The 17334-nt window shown below is 34.4% G+C and overlaps 1 protein-coding gene and 3 long non-coding RNA genes across 5 annotated transcripts; all 4 read left to right on the top strand.

Moving 5' to 3' along the window:
• Window positions 1–2979: 2979 nt before the first annotated feature.
• LOC146918951 (uncharacterized) lies at window positions 2980–12041 on the top strand. The gene is made up of 3 exons (XR_015011309.1): window positions 2980–3278; window positions 4029–4259; window positions 11730–12041. It is a non-coding gene; the product is annotated as an uncharacterized LOC146918951 (long non-coding RNA).
• LOC146918953 (uncharacterized) lies at window positions 4884–6464 on the top strand. Its single transcript, XR_015010652.1, has 2 exons — window positions 4884–5114; window positions 6188–6464. It is a non-coding gene; the product is annotated as an uncharacterized LOC146918953 (long non-coding RNA).
• Window positions 9969–11549, top strand: LOC146918952 (uncharacterized). Its single transcript, XR_015010651.1, has 2 exons — window positions 9969–10199; window positions 11273–11549. It is a non-coding gene; the product is annotated as an uncharacterized LOC146918952 (long non-coding RNA).
• Window positions 12042–13615: 1574 nt separating the features above from the next.
• On the top strand, window positions 13616–16900 carry LOC146918950 (protein RDM1-like). 2 transcript variants are annotated; one of them, XM_085712206.1, is made up of 3 exons: window positions 13616–13771; window positions 13914–14095; window positions 16276–16900. In XM_085712206.1, exons 2-3 carry the CDS (start codon window positions 13927–13929, stop codon window positions 16653–16655), a joined length of 549 nt encoding a protein of 182 aa, XP_085568332.1. In that variant the 5' UTR covers window positions 13616–13771; window positions 13914–13926; the 3' UTR covers window positions 16656–16900. The 2 variants fall into 2 exon arrangements, with proteins under 2 accessions (XP_085568332.1, XP_085568333.1); XM_085712207.1 differs by having other exon boundaries at window positions 13650–13771; window positions 13918–14095.
• The last annotated feature ends 434 nt before the right edge of the window (window positions 16901–17334 follow it).

Raw genomic sequence — 17334 nt, 5'->3', positions numbered from 1 at the left:
AAACCCTAAAACCTCAGTTCAGTTTACAAATAGTGATGCCCAAAAAGTGTCTAACTTTTAAATTTCTAAATATATTTTCATTTTCACATAGTTTGAAACCCCAAATTTGTGTAGGTGAGTTTCAAATAATATTTATCATTTTTATCTAAAAATAAAAAATATATAATATCAATTTAGTATTTGTTAATCGTTATTGAGATTTTTATTTTAATAATTTTTTGTTATTGACATGTAGTATATACTTATTATTACGTTGATATACTTAGAGAATAAATTGAAGAAAAAATTATAATTTTTATGAGAAAAGAGAGCGATATTTTATAGAGTTTAATTGGAGTGTTCTGACCGTGTAAAGTATACTTTACATTGTCATCCAATAAAATTCAGCCACGTCATATTCTTTAATAGAATCAAAAATTAATTTTAGAAAAAGTAAATGTGTAGGTCGTGCAAACCATCCTCTCCGGAACTTCACACAACCGACGATGCATTGCAATCAAGGCACCCTTCATAGAGATGTGAGATTTTGGAATTGGAGATGGTGTATTATTATTTGGTTATATGATGAGCATTAACATGTGTGTATTAGAAATTGGGGGATAACGACTGATGTGTGGGAAAGAAAGCGGTGGATCTTCTACCTTTCTGTTCCAATGAGGTTAATATCAACCACTGTCTTATTTTTTCTGTTCCAAGCAATCAACCGCTCCTTCAATTACTTTGCCCTTTATTCCTCAATTACTTACAGTGCATTAAAACAACGTCAGATGTCGTCAAACGCCGAGATCGATCATCAAGACTGTGATTGAAGAGATGGAGAACAATAGAGCGGAGAAGCAGAGAACTGAGAAGTGAAAATGATGGTTTTCTGAATTAATTAATTCAACTAACCTATTTTGGAAAGGCATAATGTGGCAAAATTCTATTAGATGACTGTGTAAAGTGCATTTGCGCTGTCAAAGCACTACAATTAAACTCTATTTTATACAGTTTATTAATTTAAAAGGCAATATTGTAGCTTTGGTCTCTTTGTTTGATCAATTTTTAGATTTTGGTCCTCTCATTTTTTGTTTGGTACTCTTTTTTTTAAGGCTTAAATATGATTTTCGTCCCAGTAATATGAGCGTGTTTTGATTTTCGTCCCTAGTAAAAAAAAAGTTTGAATTACGTCCCTGTAAACAAAATTTTGTTTGAAAATAGTCCCTGGCCCCACTGTTCAGCTGACTTGGCATGTTATTCGCCACGTGGCAGTTGCTGACTGTGCAACTTTTGCCACGTGGCGCTGACGTTGCGGTCCACATAATTAAAAAATAAAAATAAAAATAAAATTCTGAAAATTATTTATTTAAATTTAAAAAATCCGAAAATAAATTTTAAAATAATAAAAAATTTCCGAAAAAAATCAGAAAATTATAAAAAAATTGTGAAAAATCTAAAAATCATAAAAAATTTCCGAAAAAATCTGAAAAATATGAAAATAAATTTAAAAATCATAAAAAATTCCGGATAAAAATCTGAAAATAAAATTTTATGAATATTAAATTTTAAAAAAATATTTTCAAAATTCTGAAATTTATTTTTAAAAATATGAAAATATATTTAAAAAATATAAAAATTCTGAAAATAAATTTTAAAATATTAAAATAATTTTCTGAATGTATTTTTTTTGTATAAGTTTCAAAATAAAATTAATTTTTTTGAATATTATATATTCTGAAATTTCTGAATTTTTTTTTTAAATTAGAATTTTCATAAAAGAACAAGAAATTAGATTTTTTTTTAAATTATAATTTATTTTTGGAAAATTTAATTCTTATTGTTTTCAAAAAAATTTAATATATAATTTTCAAATTAAAAAATCTATTTTTCGAAAATTAAATTTTCACATTTTTTTCAAATTTTTTAATTCTGACAGTTTTTTGTCAAAAAATTAAGTTTTCGAAAAATTTTATTTTCCGATTTTTTTATGATTTTTAAATTTATTTTCAGATTTTTCGGAAATTTTTTATAATTTTCAGATTTTTTCGGAAATTTTTTATGATTTTTAAATTTATTTTTAGATTTTTCGGAAATTTTTTATAATTTTCAGATTTTTTCGGAAATTTTTTATGATTTTTAAATTTATTTTTAGATTTTTTGGAAATTTTTTATAATTTTCTGATTTTTTTGGAAATTTTTTATTATTTTTAAATTTATTTTCAGATTTTTTTAATTTAAATAAATAATTTTCAGAATTTTATTTTTATTTTTTAATTACGTGGACCGCCACGTGGCAAAAGTTGCACAGTCAACAACTGCCACGTGGCGAATACCATGCCAAGTCAGCTGAACAGTAGGGCGAGAGACCATTTTCGAACAAATTTTTTTTACAAGGACGTAATTCAAACTTTTTTTTTTGACAGGGACGAAAATCAAAACACGACTATATTACAAGGACGAAAATCATATTTAAGCCTTTTTTTAATTGCGTAATTTCATTAGTCTATAAAGTTTTGCAATTTCTAAAATCAAATCCAACACTAAAATTAAGGGTAATGTGTTAATTTTTAGCATGTTGTGGATTATTAACGCGAACGCCACATCATTATTTGAGTTGACGGATACAAAGTAATTTTGATTTGATATCAACTTTAACAATCTTTAACAGTATTAAAAAACTAATGATGAATTTTTTGCATATTTTTTTATACCGAAGACCAGGGAGCGAATCCAATATAGGAATGAGTGTAGCTATAGTCATGCTAGATTATTATAAAATAAAAAACTCATCCTTCTTAGAGATGAGACTTAACATCCTTAATCCCTTATTAGTAAAGCTTATTACGTCTAGCTACAACTAAACCTAAAATTTCCCTCTAATTACCTATCATTTAATGCTAATCCTCTAAACCCTAAAATACTTCCCTCCTTCTATATGTTCAATTTGAAATTCAAATTCTGCCTATCATTTTTACGTTGATTCCACTTCGATTTCTCTCACAAAGCCTACTTTGTATCTCCCATAATCAGACTAATTAATGCACACTAATATTTCTTCTTTTTCCAATATATTCTCATTCTGCCAATGCACCTATTGTTTTTCTCATTCCCCACAATACTCATTACTGCTTCGGTCCTTCTTCTTCCCATTGATTTTGTTCCTATTCCACTTGACACCTATTTTATTCCTTCTTCTTACAAACCTTTCCTTCAATATTACCTTCTTCATTTTCTCCTATACACCCATTACTACTTCAATATTCCCTTTGTTCGAATTTCGTTCCTCTTTTCACAATAAGGTAATTTATGCTCAATACTCCTATGCATATATAATCTCTGTGATTCTTATTTTTTGGTTCTGGTTTTTCAGTTTCCTTCTTTCTTTGCCATTTATTTATCTTTTAAGTTTGTTGTGGTAAGGTCAATACTCCTATGCATATATATAATCTCTGTGATCTATTTCCCAGATTTACCGTTGTTTGTGGTAAGGTCATTAGTTTTGGGTACTTTGGTTCACTAGAATTTGGATTTTTTGTTTTTTGAATATGGCTACCATGTGTTAGATTGATGCATGTGTGAATCTGCGGAAATTAAACTCAACATACTCTTCAATTAATCAATTAAAATAATTTAGACATAGATTCTCATGAAAAATTTAGTTCCTACATTATTTTTAACTTCTCACAAAGCATGATCTCAACAGCAAAATTGTTTGTACTAGCTCTCTATCTAGGTATGTAGTTTAAATAAAATTGTGATGAGTTATGGATTTTTTTCTCTACACGACACAAATATATGGTGTGACCATGGTCTTTCATTCACTTATAAACTTATGTCTAATTTGTAAGAGTTATTCTCACAGTTTCTTTCTTAATTAAGCGGTTTATTTTCTTCAACAAGAAATGAAATTTGACATGGATTAGATTTTACATATACATAGATTTCAAGTATTAAACGCAGAATTTGTTAAAACTAATATGCTGATAAGAAACAACTTGCAAAAATCAGCTGTACTCATATGTCTACACTCATGGGCTGCTTTGGTATAGGGTGCTCATATGTCTACACTCATGGGATGCTTTGGTATAGTCTATGCAGATGCTAATTGAATATGAGCGTGATATATTTTCCAATGGCTGGAGGTTTGAGTCAACCATATGAAATGTTACAATTTTTTTTACATTGTGCATATCAAGTTTCTAACTGGAAGGCTTATGATTAAGGTTGTAATGGACTAACGGTGACCAACACATGCAAGATGGAGGCTGAGTTTCTAGCAAGTAACACGTCAATTGATTTTAAATTTTGTGGTTTGATTTATTTTCTTTTATTTAGAGACATCTCATGAGTAGATGATGTTGTGGTTTACTTAAATGGGGTTCATTGTATTAAATTGAGAGTCCCATTTTTTAATATTTCGGGAGTCTTTTAGAGTTTGGTTTTATGATTATTTCTCTCAATTTTTTATATGTGAAGTATGCGCACCTATATTTGATTTCTCATTGCCAGTTTAGAATGGTATGTTGCATTATATACTAAGTAACTAAACCTTTTATCTTACCTTTTTCTAATATTGTTGCTTAAGATGAACCCTAGCAAAACAAACTCCGTCCTCTGTTTCTCTTTCCACTAATTTTTTTGTTCGCAGGCTATATGTTAAGTTGAATTTGATATAATCCATTTGTTTAGTTGAGAGTTTAGAATGATACATGAATTTAGTTGGCAGAATTTTAACTTGCAACAAAGAAATGTTGCCTTTTCATAATTATGCATTGTGATTTTGTAACGCCCACTTTTTCATAATTAATATTTAAGCGATTTATGGCTTTTTTTATTAGAATATTATGTGAATTATTATATATATGTATATATATATATTGGTAGAAGATATGTTAATAATATAAGTATTTTCTTAAGTGGGGGAGAAATATTGTTATTAGTAGAAATAATTAAATTACTAGGGGAAAGAGTAAGTTGTGGTGAGAAGAGCAATTAGGGAAAGAATAAAAGTCTGTAATTGGGAGAGAAAATTAGAACGCGTACAACAGAGGAAAGAAGAGAGAAAGAAGAGAAAACCAGAGAGAACCCTAAAGAACGAAGAACGCGGCTGTTGGATTTCAGAATCATAATCTAAGGTAAGGGTGAGACTAACTCTCATTATTAACAAGTTTTAATTCATAGAAGTGATCAATTGTTGTAGGTTTAAGGGATTGGGATTAGGTCAAAAATCATTAAAAGTGGAAGAATTAGGTGAATTTTGATGTAGTTTGATGTAGACAGATGTTAATTAGTCATAGAACACGTTTAGATGCTGATTGGTGATGAATTAGAGGGCTGGGTAGTGAGAATTCGAGTGCTGAGATGTGTTGCAGAGCTCCGACAGAACCCTGTTCTGTCATCGCTCGCAACTGCGAGCGTTCCTACTCGCACCTGCGAGTAACCCTTTTAGCTCGCCACTGCGAGCAATGTTGTACGCAACTGCGAGTTGCCCCGTTGAACTCGCCACTGCGAGTTGTTTAGCTCGCAACTGCGAGTTAGTGCAGTACAGACCTGATGTTGTGCGAAATTGTGTCCTTTCGCCCGTATCTTTGATGAATTAGTTCCTGATGATTATATTATAGATGATGTTGCTAAACACGATGTTCCAGTGATGCTGTTTTGATGTAATGAACTGATGTGGATCAATTGCTAATTAAATTAACATTAAAAATGAGATTGTTGCATTTAGAGTCGAGTTGTTGCATAGTCGGCGATGGGGGCTTAATGCCTGACAGGTTTTTATGACCTTAGCGATGGGGGCTTAATGCCCGACGGTCCAAATATGACCTTAGCGATGGGGGCTTAATGCCCTGGTGGTACCACATGCATGTTGTTGTTGTCTAAGTTGTTGTTGATGTTGTTGTTGCATTGTAGAGTCATCATAACTAAAAATGAATGATGAATATTGTGATGATGTTGCCATTTTGATGCTGTTGTTGCTGTCCCATTATTTATAATGATGTAAATGGAGTGAATTAAGATGAATATGTTACCTTCGAATAACTATGAAGTTGTGGATTACTTAACCTCGTTAAATGATGGCTAAATGATGATATTAATGTTAGACATATGCTGTTGGTTATCTTTTATGAATTATTATTTGTTTTTAATGAATGTGAAATCTCACCCCTTCTGCGTATATGTTGCCTCGACCGTGGGTAATGTGCAGGTAATAAAGACTAGCTGTGTTCGTGAGTAGACTCCTCACTTCGTGTCGTCTAGGATGCTCTGATACGTAACGGGATGGGGGTGTCTGATGATTGTTTTCCTTGTTACGTATTTTGTTTAATAAATGTTGAACATTTTATGAAGACTATTTGAGATGTTAAGTTGTGGCCTTTTATGCCAAGATTTTATGTGACGTTGCGAACTAAATTTCCGCTGCATTTGATTATTGAATTTTATAAAGACAGGTTGCTTAAATAAATAGTATTTTCCCATTATTATATTGTTGTTAAATGGTGTATTGATGTATGTGATGCTCCGTTATGTTGATGAACTCTGATAATTTTAATGAAATTTTTAAGTTGGGAAAACGGGGTGTTACAATTGGTATCAGAGCAGGTCGGTCCGTCCGGCCAAGTAGTTGAGTCGCGTTGTGTCAGGTGACAGTTTTTGTACTGTCATTATGTTGTCCTAATTGTTGTTTGTTGTTTGTTGCGCAATCCCTAGTATGAACTGGTTGGAGTACAACCATGTTCACATTAGTTGTTTTAGTAAGTTAGTGTATTTTCTTCCGCCGAAGAAGAAAGTGGAGCAGAGTTTTGTCTACTAAGCAGCTGAAGCAGTTAGCACGTGATGGAATTTTGATGGTTCGTTGATGGCGTCACAGTTTATTGAAAATCAAGCAGTGAGTGATAAGTTGCAAATTGCGTGAGGATTTTTCGAAGTTTTCCTGAAGAGATTGTTGATTGATCTTACCGGCACATCAGGAAGTGTCTGCCGCCGGAGAGAGAGGTTGAATTTTCTATTGATCTGGTTCCAGGAACGAAGCCTGTGTCTATGGCACCTTACCGTATGTCAGCTTCTGAGCTGGCTGAGTTGAAGAAACAGTTAGAAGATCTACTCGACAAGAAGTTTATTAGACCAAGTGTTTCACCTTGGGGAGCTCCAGTGTTACTGGTTAAGAAGAAAGATGGCAGTATGAGGTTGTGTATTGATTATCGACAGTTGAACAAAGTAACTATAAAGAATAGGTATCCACTTCCAAGAATTGATGACTTGATGGATCAGTTAGTGGGTGCACGTGTGTTCAGCAAGATTGACTTGAGGTCGGGTTATCACCAGATTAAAGTAAGAGATGAAGATATGCAGAAGACGGCTTTTAGGACGCGATATGGACATTATGAATATAAGGTGATGCCTTTTGGTGTTAGTAATGCACCTGGTGTATTTATGGAGTATATGAATCGCATTTTTCATGCATTTTTGGATCGCTTCGTGGTTGTGTTCATTGATGATATTCTGATTTATTCTAAGACGGAGGAAGAACATGCTGAGCATTTGAAGATTGTCTTGCAAGTGCTGAAAGAAAAGAAGTTGTATGCTAAATTGTCTAAGTGCGAGTTCTGGTTGAAGGAAGTAAGTTTTCTTGGCCATGTTGTTTCTGGTAGTGGTATTGCAGTTGATCCATCTAAAGTTGAAGCGGTATCACAATGGGAGACTCCGAAGTCAGTTACAGAGATTAGAAGCTTTTTGGGTTTAGCGGGTTACTACCGACGATTTATTGAAGGATTTTCTAAGTTAGCACTTCCGTTAACGCAGTTGACGTGTAAAGGTAAAACCTTTGTGTGGGATATTCATTGCGAGAACAGTTTTAACGAATTGAAGAAGCGTTTGACGACGGCTCCGATTTTGATCTTGCCGAAACCTGATGAACCTTTTGTAGTGTATTGTGATGCGTCCAAGTTGGGTTTGGGAGGTGTACTTATGCAAGATGGTAGGGTGGTTGCGTATGCATCAAGACAGTTGAGGACTCATGAACGAAACTACCCTACTCATGACCTTGAATTAGCTGCAGTTGTATTTGCACTTAAGATTTGGAGACATTACTTGTATGGTTCGAGATTTGAGGTGTTTAGTGATCACAAGAGCTTGAAGTATTTGTTTGATCAGAAGGAATTGAATATGAGACAGCGAAGGTGGCTCGAATTGTTGAAAGATTATGACTTTAGTTTGAATTATCATCCGGGTAAAGCTAATGTTGTTGCAGATGCCTTGAGTAGGAAGACTTTACACTTGTCGGCACTGATGGTTAAAGAGATGGAATTGCTTGAACAGTTCAGAGACTTGAGTTTGGTTTGCGAGATGTCGCCAAGGAGTGTGAAATTGGGGATGTTAAAGATCAACAATGAATTTCTGGATAGTATCAGAGAGGCGCAGAAAGTAGATGTGAAGTTGGTGGATTTAATGGTCGCAACCGATCCTGCTGTAGACAGTGACTTTAAGGTTGATGACCAAGGAGTGTTGAGGTTTCGAGGAAGAATTTGTATTCCTGATAATGATGAGATGAAGAAGATGATCCTTGAGGAAGGCCATAGAAGCAGTTTGAGTATTCATCCAGGAGCTGCTAAAATGTATCAAGATTTGAAGAAAATGTTTTGGTGGTCAGGTTTGAAGCGCGATGTGGCACAATTTGTGTATGCATGTTTGACTTGTCAGAAGTCAAAAGTTGAGCATCAGAAACCTGCTGGGTTATTGACACCGCTAGAGATTCCGGAATGGAAATGGGATAGTATATCCATGGATTTTGTGACGAGTTTGCCGAATACCAACAAAGGGAATGATGCAATTTGGGTGATCGTAGATAGATTGACGAAGTCGGCTCATTTCATTCCGATTAATATTACTTTTCCTGTGTCCCAGCTAGCAGAGATTTATGTTAGAGATGTCGTGAAGCTACATGGTGTCCCATCAAGCATTGTGTCGGATAGAGATCCGAGGTTTACATCGAGGTTCTGGAAGAGTTTGCATGAGGCCTTGGGCACTAATTTGAAGTTAAGTTCAGCATACCACCCGCAGACGGATGGACAATCGGAAAGGACAATTCAGTCGCTGGAAGATTTGTTGAGAGTTTGTGTGCTTGAGCAAGGTGGAACTTGGGATAGTTATCTACCCCTGATAGAATTCACGTACAACAACAGTTACCACGCTAGTATTGGAATGGCACCCTTCGAAGCATTGTATGGTCGGAGATGCAGAACTCCGTTGTGTTGGTTTGAATCCGGTGAGAGTGTGGTATTGGGACCAGAGATTGTCCAACAGACTACTGAGAAGGTGAAGTTAATCAGAGAAAAGATGAAAGAATCACAGGATAGACAGAAAAGTTATCATGATAAGCGCAGGAAGGATCTTGAGTTTCAAGAAGGAGACCATGTGTTTTTGAGAGTCACTCCGGTGACGGGTGTTGGACGTGCATTGAAGTCAAAGAAGTTGACTCCGAGGTTTATTGGCCCGTATCAGATTTCAGAAAGGGTCGGAATGGTTGCTTATAGGGTGGGTTTGCCACCACATCTTTCGAACTTGCATGATGTGTTTCATGTATCGCAACTTCGGAAGTATGTGCCGGATCCATCCCATGTGATTCCAAGAGATGATGTGCAGGTAAGGGATAACCTTACAATCGAGACCCTACCGGTGAGAATAGAGGATAGAGAAGTGAAGAGGCTTAGAGGCAAGGAGATACCTCTTGTGAAGGTTGTTTGGGAAGGAGCAGCCGGTGAAAGTTTGACTTGGGAGTTGGAGAGTAAGATGCGAGAATCTTACCCAGAGTTGTTTGAACAAGGTACGTTTACGAGGACGTTAATATTCTAAGTGGGGGAGAGTTGTAACGCCCACTTTTTCATAATTAATATTTAAGCGATTTATGGCTTTTTTTATTAGAATATTATGTGAATTATTATATATATGTATATATATATATATTGGTAGAAGATATGTTAATAATATAAGTATTTTCTTAAGTGGGGGAGAAATATTGTTATTAGTAGAAATAATTAAATTACTAGGGGAAAGAGTAAGTTGTGGTGAGAAGAGCAATTAGGGAAAGAATAAAAGTCTGTAATTGGGAGAGAAAATTAGAACGCGTACAACAGAGGAAAGAAGAGAGAAAGAAGAGAAAACCAGAGAGAACCCTAAAGAACGAAGAACGCGGCTGTTGGATTTCAGAATCATAATCTAAGGTAAGGGTGAGACTAACTCTCATTATTAACAAGTTTTAATTCATAGAAGTGATCAATTGTTGTAGGTTTAAGGGATTGGGATTAGGTCAAAAATCATTAAAAGTGGAAGAATTAGGTGAATTTTGATGTAGTTTGATGTAGACAGATGTTAATTAGTCATAGAACACGTTTAGATGCTGATTGGTGATGAATTAGAGGGCTGGGTAGTGAGAATTCGAGTGCTGAGATGTGTTGCAGAGCTCCGACAGAACCCTGTTCTGTCATCGCTCGCAACTGCGAGCGTTCCTACTCGCACCTGCGAGTAACCCTTTTAGCTCGCCACTGCGAGCAATGTTGTACGCAACTGCGAGTTGCCCCGTTGAACTCGCCACTGCGAGTTGTTTAGCTCGCAACTGCGAGTTAGTGCAGTACAGACCTGATGTTGTGCGAAATTGTGTCCTTTCGCCCGTATCTTTGATGAATTAGTTCCTGATGATTATATTATAGATGATGTTGCTAAACACGATGTTCCAGTGATGCTGTTTTGATGTAATGAACTGATGTGGATCAATTGCTAATTAAATTAACATTAAAAATGAGATTGTTGCATTTAGAGTCGAGTTGTTGCATAGTCGGCGATGGGGGCTTAATGCCTGACAGGTTTTTATGACCTTAGCGATGGGGGCTTAATGCCCGACGGTCCAAATATGACCTTAGCGATGGGGGCTTAATGCCCTGGTGGTACCACATGCATGTTGTTGTTGTCTAAGTTGTTGTTGATGTTGTTGTTGCATTGTAGAGTCATCATAACTAAAAATGAATGATGAATATTGTGATGATGTTGCCATTTTGATGCTGTTGTTGCTGTCCCATTATTTATAATGATGTAAATGGAGTGAATTAAGATGAATATGTTACCTTCGAATAACTATGAAGTTGTGGATTACTTAACCTCGTTAAATGATGGCTAAATGATGATATTAATGTTAGACATATGCTGTTGGTTATCTTTTATGAATTATTATTTGTTTTTAATGAATGTGAAATCTCACCCCTTCTGCGTATATGTTGCCTCGACCGTGGGTAATGTGCAGGTAATAAAGACTAGCTGTGTTCGTGAGTAGACTCCTCACTTCGTGTCGTCTAGGATGCTCTGATACGTAACGGGATGGGGGTGTCTGATGATTGTTTTCCTTGTTACGTATTTTGTTTAATAAATGTTGAACATTTTATGAAGACTATTTGAGATGTTAAGTTGTGGCCTTTTATGCCAAGATTTTATGTGACGTTGCGAACTAAATTTCCGCTGCATTTGATTATTGAATTTTATAAAGACAGGTTGCTTAAATAAATAGTATTTTCCCATTATTATATTGTTGTTAAATGGTGTATTGATGTATGTGATGCTCCGTTATGTTGATGAACTCTGATAATTTTAATGAAATTTTTAAGTTGGGAAAACGGGGTGTTACAGATTTGATAATGAAGCATATTATGTGTTTGTTTAAATCTCTAAACATGTCTTTTACTCATACTTTTGTCTCTTTGTAGTGTCTTGCAGGCGCTAACAACTTCAGATAGACACTGTGGTTGTGAGTATAATTAAAGGATGAATTTAAGGTGTTTCAAGCTGGAATATGTGATTAATTATGTGATTAACAAGGAATAGACGGAAGGGAAGTTACAACATCAACTTTTTTTTTAATTTTTTTTATTTTTATGATATACTTTATACAATACAAAGTGTATTATACAATCAATACGACCTGTGCGGTGCACGGGTCATCAATCTAGTTTTTCACATAAAAGGGATTAGAACCGTCATAGAAAGCTTCCTTTCCTCACCGATCAATGCAACTTGAGGGTGGCTTACGTGTTCTTAGAGTTGGGCTTCGACCCTATTTGCTTAAAAAAAACGTGTTTTTAGAGTAAATTTGTTTTGACAAAAATAAACGATATTTGTTCATTTAAATGGATTGACTATGTTGATACAGTACAAATTTAAAGTCGCTAAAAATAAAAAGGATGAATATGCGAACAAACTCACAACATCATGTTAATAGAATAATACAATATGATGAATATGGGAACAAATTCAAGTCTTCAGATCTGCATCGTTGACGACATCAAAATCATTGATTGAATTTACATTTGCTCAAAGTTAATCTTTCAGCCTGAATAAAATAAACACCGTACTAAGACGAGAAATAAAAAACACATTGCACAAAGACAAAAAATCAAAATAGACATAGTCGTGAAAAGACGACGAAAAAAACAAACGAAGTAAGATTGAAAATATGTGGAAAAGACAACAATTATTTAGAGGGGTGATTTTATATCAAAATTGATCTTAAATCACCCCTCGATAGATTAAGAAGGAGAAAAGTAAAAACGTCTAATGTTTGTGAAGGAGAAAAGAGAGAGTAAAGAAAATATGGGTAAGTACTATTTTTCTTGAGCAAATTTTGTTTGTCAAAAAAATATTAATTTGATAATTTATTATTTTATAAATTATATATTACTTTATGAAAATTAATTAAACATGCACGTTTTCTACTTTATGTTTTTTAAATAACGTACATGTCATCTTCTCCATCATTCGTATACAAAATTGTAAAATAATATATAAAAAGAAAGAAGTAGCGAAACGACGCATTTGAATTGGAATGCATTTAAACCTTTTTTTTTCCTAAACAAATAACTCAAACGCATTATTTCACCACTTTTTAGTATGATGTGGATGACACATCATTATTTGAGTTGATAGATACATCTATCCTTACTTTTATTAACTTTAACTTATCTTTTATTGGACTGTATTTCACTTCAATTTGAATTAAAAAAACCAATGACTAATTTTTGCACGTCTCTTATATTGAAGAGAAGACTATATATATATATATATATATATATATATATATATATATATATATATATATATATATATATTAAAATTCAAGATACACACTCACATACATACAAGCACACGCGCACATTCATACGAAATAAGATATTGTTATCATAATTCACACATGACACTCAAAATCTCATAAACAACTCTATCAATATAGTTACAGAATCCACTTGAACGAAGTTCAAAATAATACCTTCAATCTTCTAAGAGATGAGACGTCGTAAACTATTTATAATATAAAGGGATTAGAACTATCATAGAGAACTTTCATTCCTCACCAAGCAATGCCACTTTAATTAAATACGTGCTTTTTCTACTTTATGTCTTTTAAATAACATATACGTTATCCTCTCATTCATCCGTATTCAAAATTGTAAAATAATGTATAAATAGAAAGAAGTAGCGAAACGACGTGTTTGAATTAGAATGTATTATAACTTTATTGTTTTATTAATAAATAACTTAAATACATCGTTTCGCCATTTTTTCTTTATTTTTACATACCGTTTCGCCATTTGGAGACAAATCATGAGTGCGAAAGAGGAAAGCGCGTTTGTGTGACACGTAGACTACAAACCCTACGGTGTGAGGGACAGAGGCAGAGACAGTGTTATTTGTGTGAAGTTCGATGCTCATTCTCAGTCTCATCAATTTCTGACTCCAAATAATCAATCATTTTGTAAGCTCTTTTCTTTTCTTTTCTTTCTCAGCTCAATTATATAGTAGTAATATAAGTTTTTCTCCTTTTTTGAAATTGAATTTACTTGATTGATTGTTATAAATAATCTTAACTTATTAAGCTTATTTTGCATGTTGAGCAGGAAGGAAGGAAGGATGAAGAGGCCATTTCCATGGGATGAAGATGAAATTGATGTATCAGATTCTTCTTCTTCTTCTTCTGATGATAATGATGATTCACCAAATGGAAGTGGAACCCCTAATGGCGCCACCGCCACCATTCACATTCCGCTTCCAAATCCATCTTCAGATGTCAACTCTCTAGGTATTATTCTACTCCCTTTCAATTTTTGATTTCATATCAGTTTCTCTTTCAATTCAAGTTGTAGGAATCGCATGCACAACCTATTTATTGCGTTTTACTTTTTGAATTTCAAACTTTTTTAATCTAGTCTAGTTAAATCATGTCTCATACAATAGATGATTCATTTTTCTTAGTTAATGTTTGTATTGCAATTGCATTTATGTTGTACTAATCTATCAAGTAAATTAATTAGTTACAAAAAATACTCTAAAATGTGAGTAACGGTCGGGATGTATACCATCAGGGGTTGGGTCTAAATCAGGGGTTGGGTCTAACGGCAGGGGTTAGACTCCCACAACTTGGCGAACCACAACTTGGCGAACCAAAGTTCAAATCTCGGCCGGCCGAGTGAGGTGCCCATAGGTTGTGGCTACAAGAGTTAAAGTTGTATGAAGGTAATTTTATGAGTTTGAACTCGGGTATTTTAAAAAATATGGGTATTAGGACAAATAGTGTAATATTTTATATAGATCCTACCAATAGATATCCCTATATGATATTTCCCTTTTTTTATGAACAAAAGGGGGATAACCCGAGGAAACGAAATTATAAACCACTAGCAAACAGGGTACTTTAATTATCAGCTACAAACTCAGAATAACAAAACGTAGGAACATTGACAAAAATATGCATATGCATCGATTGATTCAAATTCTCTTTGCTGAAAGCATCTGCGACTTGATTCGCCTCACAGAGGATATGCTTTCCCTACACACGTCCGATCTGCTTTACTAGTTTCCAAACTACTTTTGAAGTAGCCCAGCACGGATGATTAGAAATACATCCAGCTTGCATAGTACTCGAGGCCTCTAACAAATCGGTTTCAACCACAATTTTGGAAAAACCTTTCTCATCAAGTAGCTTTAAACCATAGTAAATACCAGGAAATTCTGCCATGATGACAGATTTTCCCCCCAAATTCATCAAAAATCCAAGAATGTATTCGCCTTTATTGTTGTGAATAATCCCTCAATAGCCAACTTTGGTTCCGTTATTTGCCACCGTACCATCACAATTGAGCTTAGTCCAATCATCATAAGGAGGGGGCCAACCAATTCCACTTGTGCTAGCATTGCAATCTGTTGTAGGCTGGACTGCAGTATGCATTCGGTAAAGCTGGTATTACCCTTGGTGATCAATCATGTAATAACATTTGGTAGATTACAATTGGAGAATGAAAGTCACTTCACCGTTGTTTTCTACTGCGAAAACTGGGATAGCTGTAACTCATTCACACTCCTCCTCGTCGCTTTTGATCTCTTGGAGGCGTCAAAGATACAGTGCATCCTCTATATCATTTATATTCCTATCTATTTTCCCTTCTTTCTGTATTTCTTACCTGCTCAAATAAGCATAGAATCCTGGCTGTAATTCTGGATAGAAATGTATTGATATATGGATTTACTGTTCTCTTTTATGGTATGTTGTTACATTTTTCCCTGGTCAGACCAGAGTAGTCAAAGGCATGCCTTAGGCTTTGCGCCTTATTGAAAACTGTAAACCCCAGAAAGCACAATCACCTAACCTGCTAAGTTCTCACTGTGACGCAGAAGGGGTAACTTTAAATGGTCAGATAGTTGAACTATATTATGATACATTGTTTTGTTTTTCTCACATGTTAGTACTTTCTTATATGATGTTTAGTATTTGTGATTGTCAGGGGATACTTTTCTATGCAATGCTTTTGTGTTGTTTCAATGTCAATAATGTGTTGCTTAGTATTTGTGATTGTCAGGGGATACTTTTCTATGCAATGCTTTTGTGTTGTTTCAATGTCAATAATGTGTTGCATTTTGATAAGGAGTTTTTCATTTTTTGTATCACTGTGTTCAAAATATTTACATTGAGGATTGCTTTAAATGTATCAGCTGAGAGAACACATAATTTATTTTCATTACTAATCACATTGAAGTTTGAAAGACCTTGTGATATTCTGAATTAATTGCTAATAATTCATAGCTGTTACAATTTTTATAAAACTTAATTTGTTTTTACTTCTCAATACTGGCCTTCACCTTAATCCCCTTTGTCTTATTGGTTTCTAGATAGCATGAGTGTGGCTTTCTCAATTTATTTTTTAATCTTAGTTTGCTTCCTATTCCTACAAATTCACTTTTTTAAAAAGTCGTGATTATACACAGATGCACTCACAAGACGGGCGGCAATGTATCAGGATTACATGAAGCATATCCCAATCCCAAGTAGTCGAGGCTCTCTCATCCCGTGTACTTCATGGATGGGATTAGGTAGATCGATCAAGCAGCTATATGGACAGCCTCTTCATTACCTCACAAATATCCTCCTTAAGCAATGGGACCAATTGAGAATCGGCAGTGAGGACGAATATAAGCCCTTGGACGACATAATTCATCCGCGCAAAGCAGAATCAACCATCTGGCTCATGGAAGAAATCCATCGGCAAACCTCATCACATTTTCATATTGCTGATCTCTGGAAAAAGGACCCAATGTACCATGGGTTTGTTGATTCCATTTTCCCAAAATTGGAGGACACATCTTGAAACCATTTTGTTTAGAGGCTTTGTACTGTAAGCCTGCAAATCGTTTGTTTTATTTTCCTATTGGTAAAGCGAAATTGAACCAGATCCTTGATCCTTTCATCTTAACTTTATGCTTTAGAGTTTAGACTATTGTTCATTTTAATACACAGACAGCTACATCAAAGTATTTGTCTCACAGGATGCTGTTAATGATATTCCAGTCTTGGTCACAATGTGACTGAAGATTGTATATGAACCGCCTCAAATTACAGCGTGTTGTTGTGAATGTTCGTCACTGCAATTGCTAATATCATATCATTCAATATAAATAGAAATCCATACTGCTTTCCCATTTTAAATCAAACTGGTTTTTCAGGCCTTTGAGGCTTTGACTCTGATTCCTTTGCTTATTGAGAGATTTCTGTTTTCCTTGTATTTAACTAGTGTGTTGAACTGTGAGTCACACCAGTTACATGCGTTGAACTTTGAGATATTTCTTGAACATAAGTATATGGTTGTTACTTTTTTCACCCTACTCTCTTCTCACGCGCTTTTATAATCCGAAAGAGTTAAACACCATCCAAAACATGTTAAAACACCCTAAAAACCCTCCATTTTTCGGATTTTATAATCCGAATGGAGTGCGCGAGAAGAGGGAAAGGTGGGGAAAGAAATCCCCTATATTTATAAGTATAAGCAA

The sequence above is a fragment of the Medicago sativa genome, chromosome 5, assembly GCF_051527215.1.
Source record: "Medicago sativa cultivar Bolivia chromosome 5, Bolivia_mono, whole genome shotgun sequence".
Taxonomy (NCBI): Eukaryota; Viridiplantae; Streptophyta; class Magnoliopsida; order Fabales; family Fabaceae; genus Medicago; species Medicago sativa.
Note: the sequence above shows the minus strand (reverse complement) of the source record. Positions and strands in the feature narration are given on the sequence as shown.